The 21,537-nt window shown below is 39.4% G+C and overlaps 1 protein-coding gene across 7 annotated transcripts in view; it reads right to left on the minus strand.

The window, feature by feature from the left end:
• DAB2 (DAB adaptor protein 2) overlaps positions 1-21,537 on the minus strand; it is a 172,974-nt gene that overhangs the window by 5,785 nt on the left and 145,652 nt on the right. For 4 of the 7 annotated variants that reach the window (XM_067030911.1, XM_059060264.2, XM_067030912.1 and 1 more), the window contains exons 2-11: positions 16,342-16,534; positions 15,227-15,366; positions 14,424-14,522; positions 12,599-12,730; positions 12,032-12,112; positions 11,572-11,598; positions 11,270-11,323; positions 10,798-10,860; positions 5,409-6,062; positions 4,271-4,430 (exon numbers count right to left, since the gene is read on the minus strand). In XM_067030911.1, coding sequence (XP_066887012.1) covers positions 4,271-4,430; positions 5,409-6,062; positions 10,798-10,860; positions 11,270-11,323; positions 11,572-11,598; positions 12,032-12,112; positions 12,599-12,730; positions 14,424-14,522; positions 15,227-15,366; positions 16,342-16,432 — 1,501 coding nt within the window. In that variant the 5' untranslated portion in view covers positions 16,433-16,534. The remainder of the gene's footprint in view (positions 1-4,270; positions 4,431-5,408; positions 6,063-10,797; positions 10,861-11,269; positions 11,324-11,571; positions 11,599-12,031; positions 12,113-12,598; positions 12,731-14,423; positions 14,523-15,226; positions 15,367-16,341; positions 16,535-21,537) is intronic. The other 3 variants (XM_067030914.1, XM_059060265.2, XM_067030915.1) reach the window with 2 other exon arrangements.

The following is a 21,537-nucleotide window of genomic DNA, read 5'->3' on the forward strand; positions in this document are numbered from 1 at the left end:
CTCTAAAGACGAATTAGCTGTAGCAAGCATTTAAATGCTGGTTGCATTTCGAAGCCCTTTCTTTCTTCCACACCTTTTTAACTTTCCTCATTAGATAGATAATACCGTCCATAAGTACCTAGTCATAAAAAAGAAAATGAGCCCTTCTCGTATGTACACTGGTGTCATTCAAACAGCTAGAACAGAGCCTGTCAATAGCATGAACCTACGTGTTGAGGAAATACATTTACATATAGAAACCATGCTTGTTATGAAGTAAATTAATATAATCCATCAGATACTCTTGAGAAACTGATTTCATCTTTGCATTTGGCACCTGGCTCATGTCTGAGGTCTTATGGAGACTAGCTATCAGGCATGTGCATTAGGCTTTAGCATGTTTACATCCTGAAGAAACCATTTCAAAGCTCCCTTGCTTTTAAACGCTGCCAAGGTGGATACAGCTATATAAAAGGATGATAAAATTTGGTTGATGCCAAGATAGTTTTAGACTTTTATATACAAAAATGGAGAAAAGGCTAGTTTTCCTAGGAGAGCTGTTTCAAATAAAAGTGCTTCCTGCCATGTGTCACTCACTAAACTTTGCCAGAAGTTAGAACAGAGTATTTAAAAGAGGAAGAGGAAGAGAGGGAGACAAGATAAAGTGAAGCAAAAAAACAAAAAAACCCCACAACCCTTGCAATGTAACTAACTGCCTGTATCCAGGCATCTGCTCTTTGTGGGGAAATGGCTCTATCACCTGTACCCTTGCCATTGTTGATCTGTAATTCATTAAATCACTAGAATCTAGGTCTCGCCAGTGTGTGCCCTCCTCTTCTTGAGAAGTGCATTCCCTACATCTTGTTCTAATACGCAGCACATTTTCTCATCGGCCTCTTCCCAAGTGTATTAATGACCCAGTTAAACTGTCACCACTAACAGAAGACCTAAATTCAGCCTCAAACCCATTCACAAATGACACTCTGCTCTCAAAACCTACTTGCTTTGAGCTTTGGAGCAGAGCATTCTTTAGTTATGAAAGTTTTCTAACCAAAGTAGGAGAAGGCCTTCAGACTTGGGTTAGGAATGTTTTTGTTTCCGGAGTGAGAAATATTTTTAAAATAATGTTCAGGGGCTGATATAGTAAGATGTTGTATCTTGAATTTTCTTGGGACTGGAGCTTGGTGTTACTTGACTCAACCGTCATCAGCAACAACAGCCATTTGGCCGTGAACACAGGTGTGCTCACGAAGACTGTTGAGTTTCAGTCGTGGGTCATCTTACTAAATCACTATGCTTATTTTTGGGGTGAGGAAACTGGGTACAAGAATATTAATTATTACAATCGGGAGGGTCACAGTCTGTGACAGAGACTAAAACTCAGGCATACCACCTCCAAATCCAGAACCCTATCCTCCTGTTCTGTCACCTTGGCATCAAGGAACAGAACTATATTTTTTATTAGAATGTTAATTCAAATACTTATTTGACACATACAGAAATTAGACTCCATGTACACTCAAGAGTATACATACAGGCAGACCTCAGAGATATTGCAGGTTTGGTTCCAGACCACTGCCATAAAAGGAATATGGCAATAAAGTGAATCACACAAATTTTTTGGTTTCCCAGCCCATATAAAAGTTATGTTTACACTATACTCTAGTCTAGTAAATGCATAGTAGCATTATGTCTAAAAAAGCAATGTACATACCTTAACTTAAAAATACTTTGTTGTTAAAAAATGCTAACCATCACCTGAGCCTTCAGCAATCATAATCTTTTTGCAATAGTAACATCAAAGATCATCAATCACAGATCACCATAGCAATATAATAATAATAATGAAGTTTGAAATATTGCAGGAATTACCAAAATGTGATGCAGAGACACGAAGTGAACAAATGCTGTTGGAAAAATGGCGCTGATAGACTTGCTCGACTCAAGGTTGCCACAAACCATCAATTTGTAAAAAACTCAGTATCTCCAAGGTGCAATAAAATGAAGTGCAGTAAAACAAGGTATGCCTGTATTCCTTTCACAACCAATGAAGGGAACAGTTCTCTTAGATCCTATAATACAGGCTTCTAGAAGTGGGTTGAGTTTGAACAAAGTTATTGCTGGCATTTTAAAACAAATTACTTAAATTTTATTAACTGAAGCCAGAGTCACTCACTAATAATTTACACCAATTGGATGTGCAAAAATTGGACAGAATTTTACCATCTTTCATGTTGGATGACTTGCCTTCCCTTAGGAAAATGTGTGGCTTTAGTCCTAGATGGTATTAGTGGGAGTGGTGGTAAAAGAGAAAAATACATTTGCCAGGAATTAAAGGCTTTCCCAGTGTATACTTAGGCCAGCCTTCATTCCCGTCTACCAGATCCCATGCATCACGTTTCCAAGATATTTAAGGCCCTGCTGGAGAAAGGTAAGTAAAAAGAAAGTGTGGGTATAAAAAGTTAGTTTTATTAATCTTTAGATGCTAGATTAAAGCACAGGGCAGCTAGTCAAAGCCAAAGGCTCAGCTTTCTACAATGCCTTTTCCCCACCCCCAGTTCTCCAGAGGAAACTGTCCCCCAGCTGGGTCCAGCGGAAGCCAGACCTACAACCTTCCATGGCTTGGCTGAGGATCCCTGCTAGTGGACAGGGGCTATACTGTAGGGCTCAGTTTGAGTTCCATGTCCAAACAGAAGAATCATCAGTATTCTGCAGTTGTATACCCCAAGGCCTCAACAGGGGCACGTGGCCAAAAAGCTTCACTTCATCTGAATAAATTAACAGTTATAGGGTGCAGCTGTATTTTCAGGCTGACTTGTTAAATATCGGCTGTAAAAATTCTTCAGGGCATTGGTATGAAACTACAAAGCTCTGCGATGTGACCTAGTCGCAGGCACTGCATACAAGCTCTCTATCCTTCTGCAGGGAAAGCACCAACCAGCTCCACTTGAGGGTGGAGGAGAAAGGGATGCAGAAAGGGGAAGACCCCAAGAGATATGAGGTGCTTGGGGAGAGTCTCCCCAAGAGAGTAAATGCCAAGCAGAGACCTGGAACAAGTGGGCTTCTCACACCTGCAGGGATTTCAGCCACTCAGCAGGTGGGAAACAACCCCCCTGTTGCTACCACACTCCAGATATGATGGAACAGATTTAAGATGACAGAACCAAAATATTTTCCTTTGCCGGAAAACAGCAGGAAAAAAAGAGAGTCCTGATGACTGACTCAGCAGGAGGCAGAGAAAGTCAAGATCCCTGGTCAAATTGTACAAAATAGGGGAGAGTCTCTCTTTACCTATAGCCCCCCTCAGCCCCCTCCCAAGACAGAGTCTATTTGGAGCTTGTAGAGGAGCGAAGAAGTAGAAAAACAAAGAGAAGCCCCAGGAGGAGAGCAAAGACCATTGTCGGGGTTTCTGAAGACTGTTCCATGGAGGCAGGAAAGAAATGGAGACTTCAGGCAAAGAGTAGCAGGGCCAGCCCTCGGCCGAGTGGCCTTCCCCAGCGTCCCGCCACAGAGTGGCTCAGTGGCTTGCAGAGCTGGTGACACATTTTTGAATGACAGCAGCATCACCTCTCAGGTATCTGATAAAATTCCATCTCTTCCCTTATTTCTGTGTTCTTTTCAAATTCAGACTTCTATACTGTGGACTTACTAAGGCACCCAACTAGCCAAAATACCAGCAAGGAGCTGCTAAGGCTTAAGTATTCAGAGACTGATCAGGATATTTGCCTGTCTCACACCCACCATATGCCTAGAAACAGAGCTGGGCTCAGAACCTGGCACTTTCACTCAATCACTCAACTTGCTTCAGATTTAACTTATAGCCCTCTTGGGGTGTATATCCCTTCCTTTAACCAAGAGGTTAAATAGGGGATAGGGCTTCAATTTAGTAGTGGCAAATTGCATGGAAGACATGCATGTTGCTACCTTTTCAAATAGAGACAATAGGCAAGGCTCTCTCATCTCAACCCTGTTTCTCCAATGAAGCTGGTCTGGGCTTCAGAATCCCTTACAATTGTCTTCAGTAAGCCATGACCAGTTGGTTCAGATAAGTACAATACGAAAAATGGATTTCTTCTCACATGCCAATTCAAGGAGTCAAATTCCAGTTACAAGTCAAGAGTACCTAATAGGGATGGGTTGTACAGAAGTAAAAGTGGGAGAAAGGCTCCCTAGGATGCTCATATCTTATGCCCCAGGAACCCCTATGGATATGAAGGCCTCCCTCCTATGAATTACCAACTTATGAGTGAAAGTAACAGAGCCAAACCTAACTCCATCTCTAAACACCTACCTGGACCCCCAAGGGGTCCTACTGGGGCAGGAGCACTTGCTTTGAAGAGGTCCAGGGGGTTGGTCTGTAGGGTTGCAGGTTGTCCTGTAGATGTCTGGCCTGGAGGTTCTGAGACGGGAGGAGCAAAGATGTCTGATGCAAGTAAGTCTTTTGCTGGAGACTGACAGGGCAGAGAGGGGCACAGAGGAGTTACTCGGGAACAGTGGAATCCAGCTCTATTCTGTTTCCTACTCTTTACCTCGAATTTGGGAACACAAGAAGAGAAACTTTTTCCCATTATTGATAAATTATTATAACAAACTCCAAAAGACAAAAAAAAAAAAGACACAGATCCCGGCACTGGACAGAATGGTATTGGGTCTTGGTGACTGATGCAATGGAGGACCTTCGAAGTGAAATCTATTGTGCTCATTTACACATTTGTATCTGTCTGGTCTCCTTATCAGCTAAAAGCTTGAAGCTGGGAGAGAAAGGGCAACTATAAGTAAGTGCCTAAATATTTTGATCCTTCTTCTGCATTTAAATCATTCTGCATAAAGATGATACAGTAGTTTAATCATTAGGCCAGCATATTCCAATGAGATTTTTAAAATGAAACTTATATAAACCATATTTTAAATTGTTTTTGAAGGAAGTGGTAATAGTAAATATATAAGTTTCTTTTAAGACAATGGATTGTTTAGTCATTAATCAGAGGAGACAAACTCGAGAATTTTAGACCACCACCTTGGACATGAATGCCATATGGGGGCGGGGGGGGTGGTGGAGGCGTGTGTTAGTACGGGGAAGGTACAAAGGGAATCACAGGAACCCTTCCCCTCCCTTCCCAGAACATGATGATCAAACTTACCGGAGGTACAGAAGCATAGCAGCATTAAAAACGGAAAAACTTGTGTTTAGTTAATAATATGTGACGACATGCAAACGAAAAGCAGGGTGTGACAAACACTGCCGACTGAGAAGCTTAAAAAGGGTGACAATTAGAGGAAAGTATTCCTGGAGAACGATGAGCCTTATCCCACCTTCTATTTTACAGCCACACAGGAAACTACAATAGCAGCAGGAAAGAGAGCTTGCATCACACCACCCTTTGGTACCGAACATGCATTCTGCCAATGGATATGTGAAGACAATTCACCTTAGCCGTCCTTCTGCCTCTTCCTGGTTTGGTACTTTGTGGAGGTGGGATAATGGCTATGGAGTCATGTGGTGAGGACTGGACAGAGCTTTCCAAGTCCTGCTTTACGCCATTCGGTACGGGCAGTCCTTTGGGAGGGCTTCCCACAAAAGGGTTCAGGGAGGATTTGATATGGAAGCCGTTCTGTTCTCTTTCAGATACCCCATTGTGAGTTCTCACTGCTGGCTGTGTTTGCGTACTTGATAAGGGCCACAGGCCTGCCTGAGCTTCCTGTTTGCCAGTCCGGTTAGAGATTTGGTCAAATTGCTGACCAAAGTAATCAACATCCCCATTCAGGGGCCCATTACTCAGAGGGGTAGATGAGCTACTCAAATTCTCTTTCTTCTGATCTGGAGATTTGAGAGAATCAGACGAAGAGGGTGTCGATTGGTCTGGCTGTGCAAAAGGATCGTCACGGAAAGGATCAGGATTAGGGATGGGAAAGAAGTTGAGATTGGCAGAAAAGGCATTTTCAGGCAAGAAAGATGCCTGAGGCTTTGGTCGAGGAAGAGAGCAGGAGGTGATGCCATTTGTTAAGAATAGATTTTCTCGTAAAGAATTCTGATTGGTGTCGATTTCAGAGTTTAGATCCACTAACAGGATATCTTTGCTTTCCTATCACATTTGGAAAGAAAAAAAAAAGAGTTAGTCCATGTTGCGACTTCAAATGAGAAAGCTACATAAGATGACTAGGATTATCAAAATTTCCGTTAGATTTCAGTCTTACTGGTTGACCATTACCTCCTCCCATCGCGTCCCTGAGTGCATTTACTAGTTGTAGAATAGGTCCTCCCTGCCGCTCCCAGGCCCTTTTAAGTCTCAACTTCATTGGCCCTTCATTCAGTGAAATCTTACTGTTGTTTACTTTACGTGTCTCCCCTCACCCTTTCAGACTGGCTCAGTTCATAATCATCATTGTTTCCATTCATGTCTTTGACAGTCTTAAAGGGAATTGACTTCGAGTCACTCTAAGTGACTATCTAAGTATATTGAGCTTGAAGGAAATGGCCTAGCCCCTCTTCCTACATGATGTACACTCCTATTGTACCCCCAGAGTCACCAATATCACCTCTCTAAATGAGTAAATTCATTGCCTAATATAGTCATATCTTATAATTCTAGTTATAATAAAGTTTAAGGTCAAATATATTTCCCTACAATTGGTCTTTCCTCTAGGGGGGCAAAGAAGATTTTCCCCTCACATCACAGCCTGCCAGGTATGCTCCTTTAAATACTTAAGGATCTTTTTGAAGGTGTAGCCAAGTTGGATCTCTCACTCTCATCATCCTAGTCTCTCCCCGGGACATACTCTTTTGTCTATGTCCTTCTAAGAACATGATACTCAAAATACTGATATTACCTAACATATCACATTTACCTCTGATAGTTGTACCTTTTTTCATAATATAGTTTAGTGTTGCCTGTGTCATGACAGGAGTCTCCTCTACTTAGTGGATAAATTCAACTAATGTTTAAGTCACCTTTAATTTATGTATAATCTAATCTTTAATTTATATATAAGGTGGAGATATGGATTTAAGAGTTAATTTGAAAGACATACTAAATGAATAACTCTACAAATTCTATTCCTTCCCTATCATTTTTCAGTCATGTTAATTATTTGGATTCTCAATTGTCAGGTATGACATTCTTCTCAGCATAAAAGCAGCAAATTTGATAAATCTGACATGTCTTTATTCAGGTCAATGACACAACTAATTAGGATTCACCCTGGGATATAGCTATCATACTGACGGACCTTCCTTCTGATTGACTTTGATCAATTAAATACTTAACTATGCTAGCCACAGAAGAATATAAACAATAAAAACTGTTGAGCTGAAATAGAAGTTAGTTTTCTAGCATTATCCCGGGCAGATTATTAAATGTTTTGGTCATTGGGAAAATGATCAAGATGATCTCAAGGGAATATAAAATTCTCAAACTAGTGAATAAAAAGGGAGACTGAATAGGTCTCCTCAGCTTTAAGAGACAAGAACAAAATTTTTAAAAGTTTAGGTCCTAAATCAGACCTAATTGGTATTCTATATTTTGGCCTCCTTTGCTGTTAGGTATAAAGGCACAATTTTTTTAAGCCAGCTTTTCTCTTTATAACCAGAAGAACTTGTCAGAAGAGAGAGCTTGTAATTAAAAACAAGACAAAACAAAACAAAAACTTAAAAAAAAATCAAAGAAATTGATTGGAAGGCTTCTTAATGTAGGGATCTTTAACAATCAAAATGTAGGACAAAATGTATTACGAAAGCTTGTGATTGTAATATTTATTCATTTATTATGAGCCACCTCTGGGTTAGAACAGTTGGGTGTTCACAGCTGGTAGAGTTCTCCTTCATTTACTTCAGAAGAAGTCCTTAGGACACCAAACAGGAGCCACAATGTTAGACTTCTGAATAGTCACCCTATAAGTAAAATGTATAAGGCTCTCCTCAGGTTGAGGTTGTTGTTAATCCAAGATTAAGAGTCTGATTCATAGACTACAACTGAAAGATGTAAGACTTCTCGTCCACCCCCTTGGTCAGCATTTCTTTAATTCTCTCTTGCACTGTAAACACTGCATCCACTTGGCCATCATGTAAGCACCTGATAGACAAGAACTGAACATGAAATATAGTCCCTGCTGTTATGGGGCTCCAGTAAGAGGGTCAAGCAGGCAACCAAGAAGGTGTCTGCACAGACAAGGTTTAAAATACTAAGTTCTAGACTAGCTCTTCTCCAGGGAGCTCATCTTACCTAACCATTCCAGCCTAACAAATCCTGGACCTCCCTACTCAAAGCCTTCAGTGACTTCCTGCTACTCCCCAATATTGAAATAATCTCCATTAGCCAGACTTTCAAAATGACCCACCAGGAGACCTCGTTTACTTTTAGCCTAACTACTACTCTATTTTCCTACATACTTCAAAGACCCAACTCAAGTTCAGATTCTTTACAAAGCTTTTTCCCATTGATCCTTCTATTTCAACTTCACCTGTGCCCACCCATGGCATCTTATGTATATATGACACTCTGCTTTGTGCCCTGATTCCCATCCCCATATCAGATTTGATGGGGAAACCACACTTTACATTATTTTCGTAATAACCATGCTTTCAAATGGTCAAGTTTTTAAAGTTAGAGATCATGTCTTTTTGGTCTTTTTTTCTTTTCCTTTTTTTTTTGAGATACTTACTGTATGGAAGAATATTGTTCAAGTGGTTTGGTGATAAAATTTACATTCTAAGGTCCGCTACTTAGTTTGAAACATGAGCTTTACTTGAAATGCAGAAAACTATTTTGTATAAATGTTGGGGGAAGGGTAGCTGGGTTAGTGAACCACTAATAAGGTCTAGGTAATTTAGATTTCTGCCTTTCTTCATCTCTTCCAGAGCAACTGATGTGAGATTTCAAAATTTTTAAACATCCTGGTTTTATCAAGTAGAGATAAATCTATTTCGTGACCTATGAATATGGAGTCAGTATGTAAGAACACACTGGCAAGGTCTAACTAGCACATAATTAGCACCATTAGCACTTTTTACTTATCAGATACCATCACTTTGATGGTATTTATCATTTTAATTTATTGTTAGTTTAACTAAAACTTGCATTTTATTTCAACAAGCCAAAAATTCTTAGAATGCGTAAAGTCTAATAAGAATGAGACTCAAGATCATTCGTGTTGTTTTTCATTTTCTTTTTCAGAACTTTCTAGATGTCTACAGAAGCAGATTAAACAGTCAGTGCTTCCTTGCCTATCCCACTGGAATTCTACATCATAGCTTGAGTGTTTTGATCTCTTTCAATATACTACTGGTTTCAATGTCAGTAATACTTGGAATGAACGTCATTCAGATGTCAATTTACTTTGGGAAGGGAGCTACTCACGGAGGAGGGGCAAAGTTGCCTAGGAATCAAAAAACCTCAGATCTACAATGGGCCTTTCAGGATTATCTAATCTGGTATTTCAAAAAGTTTATCCTTACAATGGTAACAAATGTTATGAAAAACATTTTATGTTTTACAGACAAACATAAAGTTTTACAAAAAGTTTTACAGACAAATGAGTTAGGACTCACTACTTGAAAGAATATTAATTGGGCTTCTCTAATGCAGGCTTTTTAGGATCTCTAAACGCTATATTATGCACTGTGATTCTCGTAAAAGGAGGGGTAGAGAAGAGTGTCTGCAGCCCCTGCTCCTCCCCATCTCACTGGGCCTGGGCATTCGTGTGAAACTGCATAGGCATGCCATTCTCTGCAGTACTCCAGCAAGTGAGGCTTTGTGTCCTCAATCTGCTGCTGCTTTAATTCCTATGACCTTCCTGGTCACAGAGGTTTGCTTGATAATTCCCTGATATAAGAGACCCCTAGATAAACATTCTCCCCAACGTTCTAGACTGATACCCTTTTTGTCTAGTTATTGCCTTCTCATCTTTTATGTTCAAGTCCAGAAACTCACTTACTCAGAGGCATTATCTGAACCTCTAAACTGGATAAATACCTTGTAAGTAACATCAACTGTTAGGTTTTGTGATTAGTTTTAATGTTGGTCTCCCTGCTAGACAGTAAACTCCATGATGTCATTGACATTGTGCCCTGCAAACAGCAGGTACTCAAGAAACTGTTAAATAAATAAAATAAATTGTAAGAAGTCATTCAAAATTACAATAATTTCACTTGAGGACTGTTTTGGAAGGTCTGAGACTTAGGCTTAAGCCTTGAAACTGGACCTCTGTTTGGGTAAATGAGAGTTTTTTTGAATCACCATTTCCTTATTTGTAAAGAAAAATACTGCCCCATTCTCACAGAGCGGTTACAGATCAATCAATAATAAGACTTGATACACTATAATATCCTGTAAAGAATGAGCAAATTTTTTAACAAAAACAAACTTTGGTTAAATATACCTGAGCCTCTTGTTTTAAGTCTTATTTTACACCAAGCCTATGCTGCTAAATCACAACAGAAAGAATAGAAAAAAAATAAATGAAGAGGCCAGGAGTCTATACAATTAGTCATCTAACAAACATATTTCCTTCAAGTATGTTTACACCAAGGATTAATATCCAGCTCCTCCTTCTGATCCTAAGTAATACCAAGACGGACTACATTGCCTGACCTATTGCTCAGATTTAACTTCTAATCAATATTAATGTATCTGAAGTAGTGCTGATAGGCTCCCATGGTGACTTAAGATGCAAATTTGTTCTAGTAGCCATTTACACTTTATGCAGAAAAATCAGCAGTCACCTTCCAGGTTTCAATGAGATGCTCAAGATTTCTGGTTAATTGCCAATTTGAGTTATAGATGTCATTTCCATTACATTGCAAATTTAAAAACAGACACTTACTGTTGGACTACTTAGGTCAGGAGGTGTAGACATGTCCCCAAACAAATCCATCTGGTCAACACCCTTAAAAAAGTATTTTGATTAGATTCAGATGTGTCTATTAAAAAAGATTATTTTGTATATTGTTGTAATTTTTTCCTAAGCTAAAGTTTAGGAAAATAGTTGTCACAATTGGATTTTCACTTAACTAATACAGATTTGACATTAGGTTATTTAGGTCAGGAAGTGTAGACAAGTCCCCAAACAAATCCATCTGATGTACACTTTTAAAAAAGTATTTGGATTAGATTCAGAAGTATTTACTAAAAAGATCACTTTGTATAATGACATAAATGTTATGCTAACAGTTAGGGAAAGAGTTGTCGCAACTGGATTTTCAGACAGATTCAATACAGATTTGGTATTAGCAACATCTTTAGGAAGTAAATCCCATGTTCAGGTAAGTAAGAATCATAAAAAAGCACATACGTACCAATTTCAGTTTGCAAGCTTGGTCATCAAGATTCATTAGGGCCTCACTCCCATTCTGAAAAGATGGCAAATATTAAAGGTTTAGCTGGTGAGTTTTCCCTACACAGTTTAATTTCCTAGTGTATTGGCTTGCTAAGAAGTTAAGATTTTGGAACTAATCATTCAACTGTACATCTTCTATGACCAGAGGGGTCATGAACACATAGTAATAAAACTAGGAGGGAAGCCTGCTTGGGCAGGTGACAAACAAGGGCTTATACACATCACACGTGCAATTCACGAGAAGTAAAGATGCTGTTTTACCTCTACTGCTTTGTTGGCTTCTTCCATCTAAAAATAAAGACACAAATTCAGTGATCTTAGTAAATTATAGTTAAAGAGAATTAAATAAAAGAATAAATATACCTATGGGTTCACAAGCAGAAAGCAAGAGAGAGTCTTGCATATTATTTCTGCCCTACATTCTCCTCCCCTTTTCATATCAATACTGGATTTGAATAGAGTTATTGGACTTGGTAGTCCTGGAATCAATGTGAAGTTTATAGGGAGAAAATACAAGACTCAGGCACTAGAAATCAGAAGGGCCTAACTATAACATCCAAACATTGCCCTATTGGGAAGAACAAAAATTATATCATTTTCTATACTTTGAAGAGCCACACAGACGCCAACACTCCAGGCAGGCCATATGTTCACATAATGTTCAGACATGGTCTTGAATGTTGTCTTAAGTCTAGTAGAGCCTGTATTAGATAGTACTTGCCTTTTTCTTTTCTTCTTCCTTTTTCTTTACATTATAGATAACTTGGAAAAGGTCTTTAAGATCAACAACTAGTGGCTCAGCCTGAAGCAAGAGAAAGCATCTTTATCAGTATTTTAATCTTACTATTTTCTTCCCTTTGTTCCCCATCAGTTCTGATCAGTAATGTTTTCTTCCTTTTTCTTAAAGCTCCTTCCTACCCTCCCCCGGTTTGTGGAAGATCACCACCACCCCCATTCCAACCCTCAGATACATAAAATACATAGATAAAACAAGAAACACAATGATAATTTTCCAAGTCCTTTCAAGATTTCTGGGAAGAATTGACTATTGTTCTAAAATCAGCAATGATCTTATGAGAAAGTCCATTCTAACAATGCTTGTGCCACACACTACATGGGTATCAATGACATTTAAAGAAGATTCCTTAGACCAATTAAAGATAGTCATCCTCTGAAGTACTGTTTAGTCCTCCTACATCCAATTGTTTCCAGCAAGCTCTCTAGTTGAGAGACACACACTCTTATGTTCACGTCCCCCTCCAGGTATACCTCAAGGCTTAGAGCTTACCTGTTGCCCTGTTTTTATGGCAAAAAACTGGTGTTGGCCTTCTCCTCCACACACATAACCAAATGCTCGGTTGTCTGTCACATCACGGGCAATGAAAGAAATCTTATTTACTGGATGTTCATGCTCTATTACCTAAAAAAGGAACATCAAAGATGGTATATTGAGAAAACTAGAATCTATTTGTAGATTCTATATAGAGCACAACTAAGCATCAGATACCAAGGTATATATGAAAAGGCTAAAACATTTGAAGATTTTTTCACTCCTGGTTGAAGGCTACTGCTACATTTATTGTTGCTAAGAAGGGCTCAGAAGGGGAAAACAAAACAAAACAAAAAACCTAACAACAAAGAGTAGAAAACAGAAATAGAAAGAACGATCCTTCTTAAAATATCTATACTTGATTCTCTCTATCCCAAAGACATGATGCCACATAGCAAGGAAGGACTGAGGATTAGGAGACCAAGAATTTCTAAAGCGAAGATGGAACACATAACCTCTAAAGCATTCCAAGGAGGTCTACTTTCTCAATTCAACAAACTCTAGTGAATAGCATAACTAAGTTAGAAGAGTGTTCACAAGGATCCTTTGACTGGCTCAGACTGGCCAGAGAACCCTCCTAAGTATTATTGGGACAATTACCCCCAATACATTCTATAAGTCACCAAATTCTGTCATCAAGTATTTGTCAACATCACACAGATGTCCATGTCATTATACAGGAGTTTCATGTGGCAGGGCTTATTGGTTTAGCAGTGCTTTCCCTTCTATTCCCCTCCCTGCTTTCTCTTGACCCTTTCAAGTAGATGGTAGGGCTCAACTCTTCATGGATATTTGTAGATGCTCAGAATGTGTCTTGACTTTTGTTTCCAAGCACCTAAGACCACTGAAAAGTTTAGATTGGGCATCTTAGTAGGTTTGGGAGTGAGAGAATGCTTGTGTGGGAAAACTGCCACCATTCTCTGGCAGGCTTGTGAAAACAAGAGTCAAAAGATAAGGGACAGTGGAGACAGCAGTGCATGAGGACAGCAGGGTGGGTGAGCATGTACCAGGGTTCCAGGGCCCTAAGTTTGACCAATGGATTTTGCATATTAGATAATGGGAATCTCTAGGAAGGGCTGAATAGTAATTTGAGGTCTTCCCACAGTATCCTGATACAATAAACTACTGTGCAACAATGAAAAACATTTTAAGCAGATGAATCTGATGATGTTATATTGAGTAGAGGGAAAAAAGTCCCAGAAGACTTGAAGTATGATAGCTTTTGACAAGGCCCAAACAAACAAACAAAAAATAAGCAAGACTGTTCATATGATAGAATAAGAGCAACCACAAAAAATGAGCAAGGTTACATCTATGGGGTAAGGAGGAAGGGAAAAGAGAGAAAGAGAAAAAAAGGAAGATGTGTTTCAGATAGTATTCTATGTTTGGTTAGCCAGTAAGTTCACCCATGACCTTATATTAAAATGACCCATACATAGATCTATGATAGCATCACAAACCAGTGGTTAGGATTGATCTCATGCTGTATATCTTGGTCCAAAAAATACCTAACTGATATCTATGGCATACCGGTGTTTAGGTTAGACTTATAGACTTGAGGTTCGCATCTATTATAGGAAATAAGTTTCAAAATAAACTATCTTAACCCCTCACCTCCTACCCTATCTGTTTTTTGCCTGTTACTTCTGGAGAAGTGCAGTAATATGTGATTTTTTTTTTCCCTACAGAATTTTGAAAAGGGAAAAGGGGAGCTGAAATTTATGTCACAAATAATTTGTCAAACTCGGTGGTCAGAAAGGTGTCAGTGAAAGTGAATTCTTACCCCAGTTTTCTCATCAATGATTTTTATTCCAGAAAGAGAAATGTTGACCCAGATCCTTTGTTTGTGTTGTCCCTGAGACCGAGCGGCTGCCGCCATTCCCTGATGAAATTGGGAAAACAAGAAAAATCTAGTTAAAAGAACCTTATGATGCTTCTGATTCTAAAATTTTAAAAGGCATTCAGCTTTGTTTTCAGCTTGGTTTACCATCTATGAAAGGATTAGGCATCTTTCTTAAGAGACAGCAGGATGAAATAGAAAATATTGAGCCAGGCAATTACTAGTTAGCTCTGAGAACTTGGACAAGTCCTCGTTCCCTTGGCCTCCGAATAGTCATTGGCAAAGACAAGAAGACTGGACCAGAAGATCTTCAAACATATTCAAAGATGTTCCTTCTAGGCCTTGTCTTATTTAATGAGTATTACTTCCTTAATTAGTTTCACAGCATGGCAGTATTAGAATTTAAAATTTTAAAGAAACCAAAGGGCTAACACTAAAGAATACCAGTTTCGAAGTCGACTCCTGAATTTTACCTGAATACTTCCAGGCTCAGAAATTTGGTCTGCTCAAAGGAAAAGGCATCTAGGGTCCTGCTACACTTGATTAAATCAGGTCTCTAGACAGCACTCAAAATATGCAAACAAACTCATGGCTTCCCATAAAATGTAGCACTGCTGGATCAATTACGTGATTAGAAAAGTTTTTCTTTCAAATAATTGAGATATAGGTAAATGCAAACTTCTAATATAATTTCCTCTGTTGCATATTTGCTTAAGATAGAGACAAAGTATGCTTTTCCCCTTTACCTTTAGTTTCATCATAGAATCTTGGCTCATTTTATCCCCTCTTGCATCGGGCACATCATCAATGCCGATTAGCTTGGCCTTGTATTTCACACCATCACCTTTGAATCTGGCCAAAAGGTATTCATCTGTCTTTTCAGTGCCTGAGAAAAGAAAGAAATAGAGGATAAAGTTTATAAATGTATTGAAATATCAGCCCCAAGTATGACCAAATATGCTCCAGGATCTAAACATCTGAGTAGTAAATATCTTGATTATTCTACAATTGATCAAATATGCAATATTCTACCCTTATCCTTACTTCCTTTGAGTAAAAAAATCACACCGTGTAAAACTGTATATGGCATTGGGGCGGAGAGAAAATAAACTCTTAAAGATGCAGAATGGGCTGAGTTATGGGAAACTTACGGGAATATGTGAGATGGGATTGGGGGATATTCTTCAGCATAGCTTAAAAAATATTTTTTAAAAAGAATATAAGGAGGATAATACTTTTTTTTTAATGAAAGGAAAATAAGCCACTGCACAATTTACTAGCATTTTTGAACTGTCAATAAAGCAGAAGCGAATTGTGGGTAAATTCCCTTGGAAATAACTAAGATAATTATCCATCTTTATAACTTCTGCTTCTCTTCTCATTCCCATTTCTAAAGTGTGGACATGAAAGGCAAGGAAATCACGGCATATTCTCAAACTATGAATGATTAAGGATGCTGACACTTTCTAGTGGTACTTCAGGTCAAAAGAAGGGGGTCTCATAAAATAAAGATCTTGATTTTTATAAAATGGCTACTTCAGTCAAGCAAAGTGGTATCTAGGTTACTGAAAGATAACCATGTAATACTTGATAGTTGCATTTCCCAACTGAACAAGATGTATGAAATCTTCCCAGTAGGACCCAAATTGGTGCAACCACAGAGTTCAGATATATGTTTATCGTATATGGATCGAGCCAATCTCCTCTGCCAAAGTCTTACTTTCTTGTTTAGGAAACGTTGACACTTGGCTGAGATCGAATTAAGGCAAGGGCCAGCTCCTGCTTTGCCTTGAACGTCACACTTCGTCACTGGTAACCACCACTAGCTCCCCTCATTGGCCTCAAGAGGACTTCTCCATACCTTTCTTCTTTTCCTTCTTTGATGGTGCCTTTGGTGCGGCCTGTTGGTCAGGCTGACCATTAGTTGCACTCGTTTCTGCTTCGTTAGACATGGCAAGAAGGCAGACAGCCAACTCCAGCACCAGCAGACACTTAGTGACACCCAGCGATCCCCGATGGAGACGTCTCAAACAAACATAACCTGCTGCAGACACCTGTGGACAGAGTTTAGAGGCGTAATGAGATCATAACATAGCAAACCCAGATTTTATGACCTAATAGGCCCACAACCAGTGATTTGGGAGCATAGTTCTTCAGACTCATTTTGTTCTTTCTTCTCTGTTAGACTGAACTCTGACAGCAGGGGAGTGGGTAGGACTGTTTCCTTTGTAGTTTCCAAAATACAAAGAGGGTATTTATCAGATTTTTCTTTAAGTAGTTGATATCTGATAACATTTAATGTGATTATAGGTACAAACTATTGATACTATATAAAATAAAAAAGCTACAAGGATATATTGTACAGCATGGGGAATATAGCCAATATTTTATAATAACTATAAATGGAGTATAATCTTTAAAAACTGTGAATCACTCTGTTGTACATCTGAAACATATAATATTGTAAATCAACTATATCTCATTAAAATTTAAAAAATAATGTTATTACCTAGCTAAGAAACTCATATTGGAACTCTGGCATAAAAATGTAGTATTAAAGATAGGGATTAAAACGTGTCACACGTAGATGAACAAGTTTTCATAGCAAAGTTTAAATAAATTGAATGCTGAGCTGAGAAGATTGCAACTGGCGTCTGAAATTGGGCATTAAAAACTCTGGTTCTGGGGCTTCCCTGGTGGCGCAGTGGTTGAGAATCCGCCTGCCGATGCAGGGAATGCGGGTTCGTGCCCCGGTCTGGGAAGATCCCACATGCCGCAGAGCGGCTGGGCCCGTGAGCCTGCGCGTCCGGAGCCTGTGCTCCGCAACGGTAGAGGCCACAACAGTGAGAGGCCCGCGTACCACAAAAAAAAAAAAAAAAAAAAAAAATTCTGGTTCCTCAAAAAATCATGTAACAATATAGAGAGTGATGAGGAGAGTTATGAGTTTTATCTTATTCATAGATAAATATTTTTTAAATATTAAGATTCTGCATATGATCTCCAGAGCTATCTAAGCACTATATTTTAAAAGCCATACATTTTTGACACTAACGCACATATCAGGGAAAGAATGGATTTATGGGGTGTCTCATTGTACATATTTTGTGCTATTATTTATTATTACTATCCTCAGAACACTTTGGTATGTGCTCCACAAAGCTCCCCTATGTATCACGGTAGGTAAAACAACAAAAAAAAGTAAAGTCATTGCTAGCACACAGAAGTCAACTAACATTTCAAAAGGTTCTTTCACCTCCCAGGAGTGAAAATTTCTACACAGCTCCTGAGAGCGCTAGGGAAGGTTCACTTTCTATGTGAACTGAAGACTAAAGCAAAGAAAAGCCACTCATGGTGGGGTAATCCTGTGAAGACCATGCATGGGCTGGTACACCCGTCCCACCCCCAAAAGCTCTCTCCATTTTTTATAATCTTAATAGTCTTTTAAAATACATACATACACAATTACACAAATCTATGTATGATTAATGTTATCTGAATTATTTCATTTGAAGATTTAGTAATTTTTTAAATTAAAAATTTAAAAAAATTTTAAAGAATATTTATTTATTCATTTTGGTTGTGCTGGGTCTTCGTTGCAGCATGTGGGATTTTCGTTGTGGCATGATGTCTTCTTAGTTGTGGCAGGCAGACTCTTAGTTTCGGCACACATGCAGGATCTAGCTTCCCGACCCGAACCCGGGCTACCTGAATTGGGAGCACGGAGTCTTACCCACTGGACCACCAGGGAAGTCCCATTAGTAGGTAATTTTGCCCAAAGACACCTGACTGGTAGGTGGCTGGAGAGACAGTCTATTTACAGGTGAAGACTATAGGGGCCTCAAAGCCTTATTTACTCAAGATTTAGTTGGGGGCAAGGCACTATTAGCCCTTTAACTGTATTAACTGCAGAACATTCATGGTAACCCTATGAGTATTATGATACAGTATTATTTCACTTTTCCAGAGGGAAAGCCAAGGCACAGAGGTTTTAAACAACACAGCTGCTAAGTTGAAACCAGGTCTCCAACCCAGGCTGTCTGGCCCCAAGCCAGAGTTCCTTAAACACTACACTGATGAGTCTCACATGGGAAGCTTCATGCTACCTACAGAGATGCTCTATTATATACTTATAGTGCCCCTCACCTCCCCCCAAAAAAGATACATCCAAGTCCTAACCCGTGAACATTTGTATGTGACCTTATCTGAGAAAAGGGTATTTGCAATTGTCTTTAAGTTAAGGCTCTTGAGATGGGATCATCCTAGATTTAGGGAGGGTCTTAAATTCTGTAACAAATGTCACATAAAAGAAAGGCAAAGGGAAGTTTGAGACACAGAGACACATGGAGGAAGTGATATGAAGACAGAGGTAGAGATGGGATTGATACATCTACAAATCAGGAACGCCAAGGACTGTCAACGTCCACCAGGTGCTAAGAGGGAGGCATGGAATGAGTTCTCCCTCAGAGCCTCCAGAAGGAATGAACGCCAATGACATTTTGATTTGGGGGCTTCTGGCCTCCAGACTGTGAGAGAATATATTTCTGTTGTTTCAAGTGACCCAGTTTTTTGTAATTTGTTATGGCAGCCCTTGGAAACTAATACAACACCTCTATTTTGTGTGCCTTGGTTGGCTTCATGGTTCCAAGATTTATTTCCTGACAACATGATAAATCTCTGAGTCATATCCATACTCTTCTAATTTCAGGAAGCCAATAATAATTTTCTTAATTTCAGAGAATGTATCCCAAATCAAGGGGATATTTACCCACATTAACAATATCAGGAGGTGAGATAAGCTCTGATCTAAGGAGCAAGGCACAGTGGACAGTGGAATAATGTTAATTTCATCAACATTCATCCTCCTGCATCCTCACCTTCTCCCCAGTGGGCCCTTTCCTTTATTAGTTGCTCATCTTAGAAATAAGGAAAACACTTCCGTGTTTTCACACTTCCGTGTGACCCTGTAGTCCTCCAGTTATCATCTTATGATCTAAACATCTAAAATTGATGGGCATTTACCCTCCACCTTTTCATATCCCCTTCCCCTCAAAGGACTGTTCATCGTAACGTTAGTCGCAGGAAGTCAACTTCAGCTGCTAATGGCTCTCTTGACCAAATCCAATTACTTTGCTTTCATCCTTTTGGGGGTATCCAACTGCATGCATCAGATACCTACACCTCTTTGAGAGCCCTTTTCCCACCATTTTTTGCTCCCATGACAACCCTGAAGCTCCAGTCCGTGGCTTGTGTTTATTGAATTGGGATAATCTGGATTTTTGTTGTTAAATGATGAAGCCCCCTAAATTTTAGAATAACATTGAAAGCTTTCCTATTTAATCTTGGGGCTCCCCTTGCATTTAGGACAAAGATTGAGACTTTTTCACTTTATATATGAGACTCAAAATTTTACCCCTACTCATCTTCAACATCCTTTTCTTTCATTCTTGGATAGAAACCCCAATACTTCTCATTTCTTTTAGAAAACTTTTGGTTTTGACTCCTTCCCTTTTCAAATTAGCATAGCTCCCTTTTCCCCCATTTTCCTGCCCATCCCGTTACCTATTTGTCCCTGTAGACTTTCCCTTCCTCCCCTCCAATTCTGGCTGGAAAGTAACCTGGCATAAGAGTTTGTCGCCCACCTTTGAAACTGATACCATACTTTTCTGAAGGATATTATTTCTGACAAGAAAAGACTTAGCTCATTAAACATGGGAAGTTTTATCCTAAAGTGAGAGTATTTTAAAGGAATTTGAGAAGTCACAGAGCACTTTGAGGGGACTTGGGAGAGGGAATGGTGGTATGTGGTTTAGTCATAAAAGTGATACAGGATGTAACAACCTTATAACTCAAAACCAGCATCAAATCTGGTGTCGGTAGACAGGGCCAAAATGGAAGAGCTCTAAAGTGAGTGGTGCTACCTTGGTTTTACAGCAAAAAATTTCTCTTATTAGATACTGAAGTACAACATTTCACAGCACTGGGATTATTTTGACTTGGTATCTTTTTTTTGGCGGTACGTGGGCCTCTCACTGTTGTGGCCTCTCCTGTTGCGGAGCACAGGCTCCGGACGCGCAGGCTCAGCGGCCATGGCTCACGGGCTCAGCCGCTCCATGGCACGTGGGATCTTCCCAGACCGGGGCACGAACCCGTATCCCGTGTATTGGCAGGCGGACTCTCAACCACTGCGCCACCAGGGAAGCCCCTGATTTGGTATCTTTTGACTATATCCTTTCAACTGTTGGGGATGAGCAGTTACAACGGGCAAGGGAGAAAAAAGTAGGGAGAAAAGGTTCCTTTAACAATCTTAGCTTATTCCTCGAAGAAAAAGGATGTGTATGGTGGGTTGTAATAGCCAAGGGCAGGTCTCCATTGTAGGCCATACAATTTAAAAGGTATCTATGTTCCCTGAAATGATTGGAAGGTAGATTCTGCCCATAGGCTCCAAGACTCAAAGATACATCCCCTTACAAAGAACCATTAAAGTTTATCGAAAAATTTTAACAAAAGTGTACATCCAGTTATGTGTATACCAGAGTGATAAACATTCTTTTTTCTCCACAGGTTTAAAGAGAACAGATTTCCCAAATGTCCAAGTTACTATTTGACATGTGGTAGACAGAAGAAGTCTTGCTTCCAGACTTAGGTCCCTCCGTAGGAATAATCAACTTAAATCCAATGTTTAAAATTCAAATGCATAATCCTTCCAATAATGTTACAGAATTGTCAGCTGTGCTCATAAAACCTTTAGCAGGTTTTATAATGAACTGATTTTTGGAAAGGCTTTGGGCGTGAAAAAGGGACCTGGGGGCCAAAAGATGCCCTACCATTTCCCTTGACTGCTTTCCCAAACCTAGGCATTGCTGAAGAAAGTGTCTAGACTGCATTAAGCTAAGGGATTTTTTAATAAAGGGGAACAAGTGGGTGTAGGACAACCAGCAAGTATACTGGTTGTATACTGGTGTATACTGGTATATATACAGTATACAAGTATACAAGTGTATACTGGTGTATACAAGTATACTGGTGTATACTTGTTGTATACTGGCTTTAGTCCCAG

Source organism: Kogia breviceps, chromosome 4 (assembly GCF_026419965.1).
Source record: "Kogia breviceps isolate mKogBre1 chromosome 4, mKogBre1 haplotype 1, whole genome shotgun sequence".
Classification (NCBI taxonomy): Eukaryota; Metazoa; Chordata; class Mammalia; order Artiodactyla; family Physeteridae; genus Kogia; species Kogia breviceps.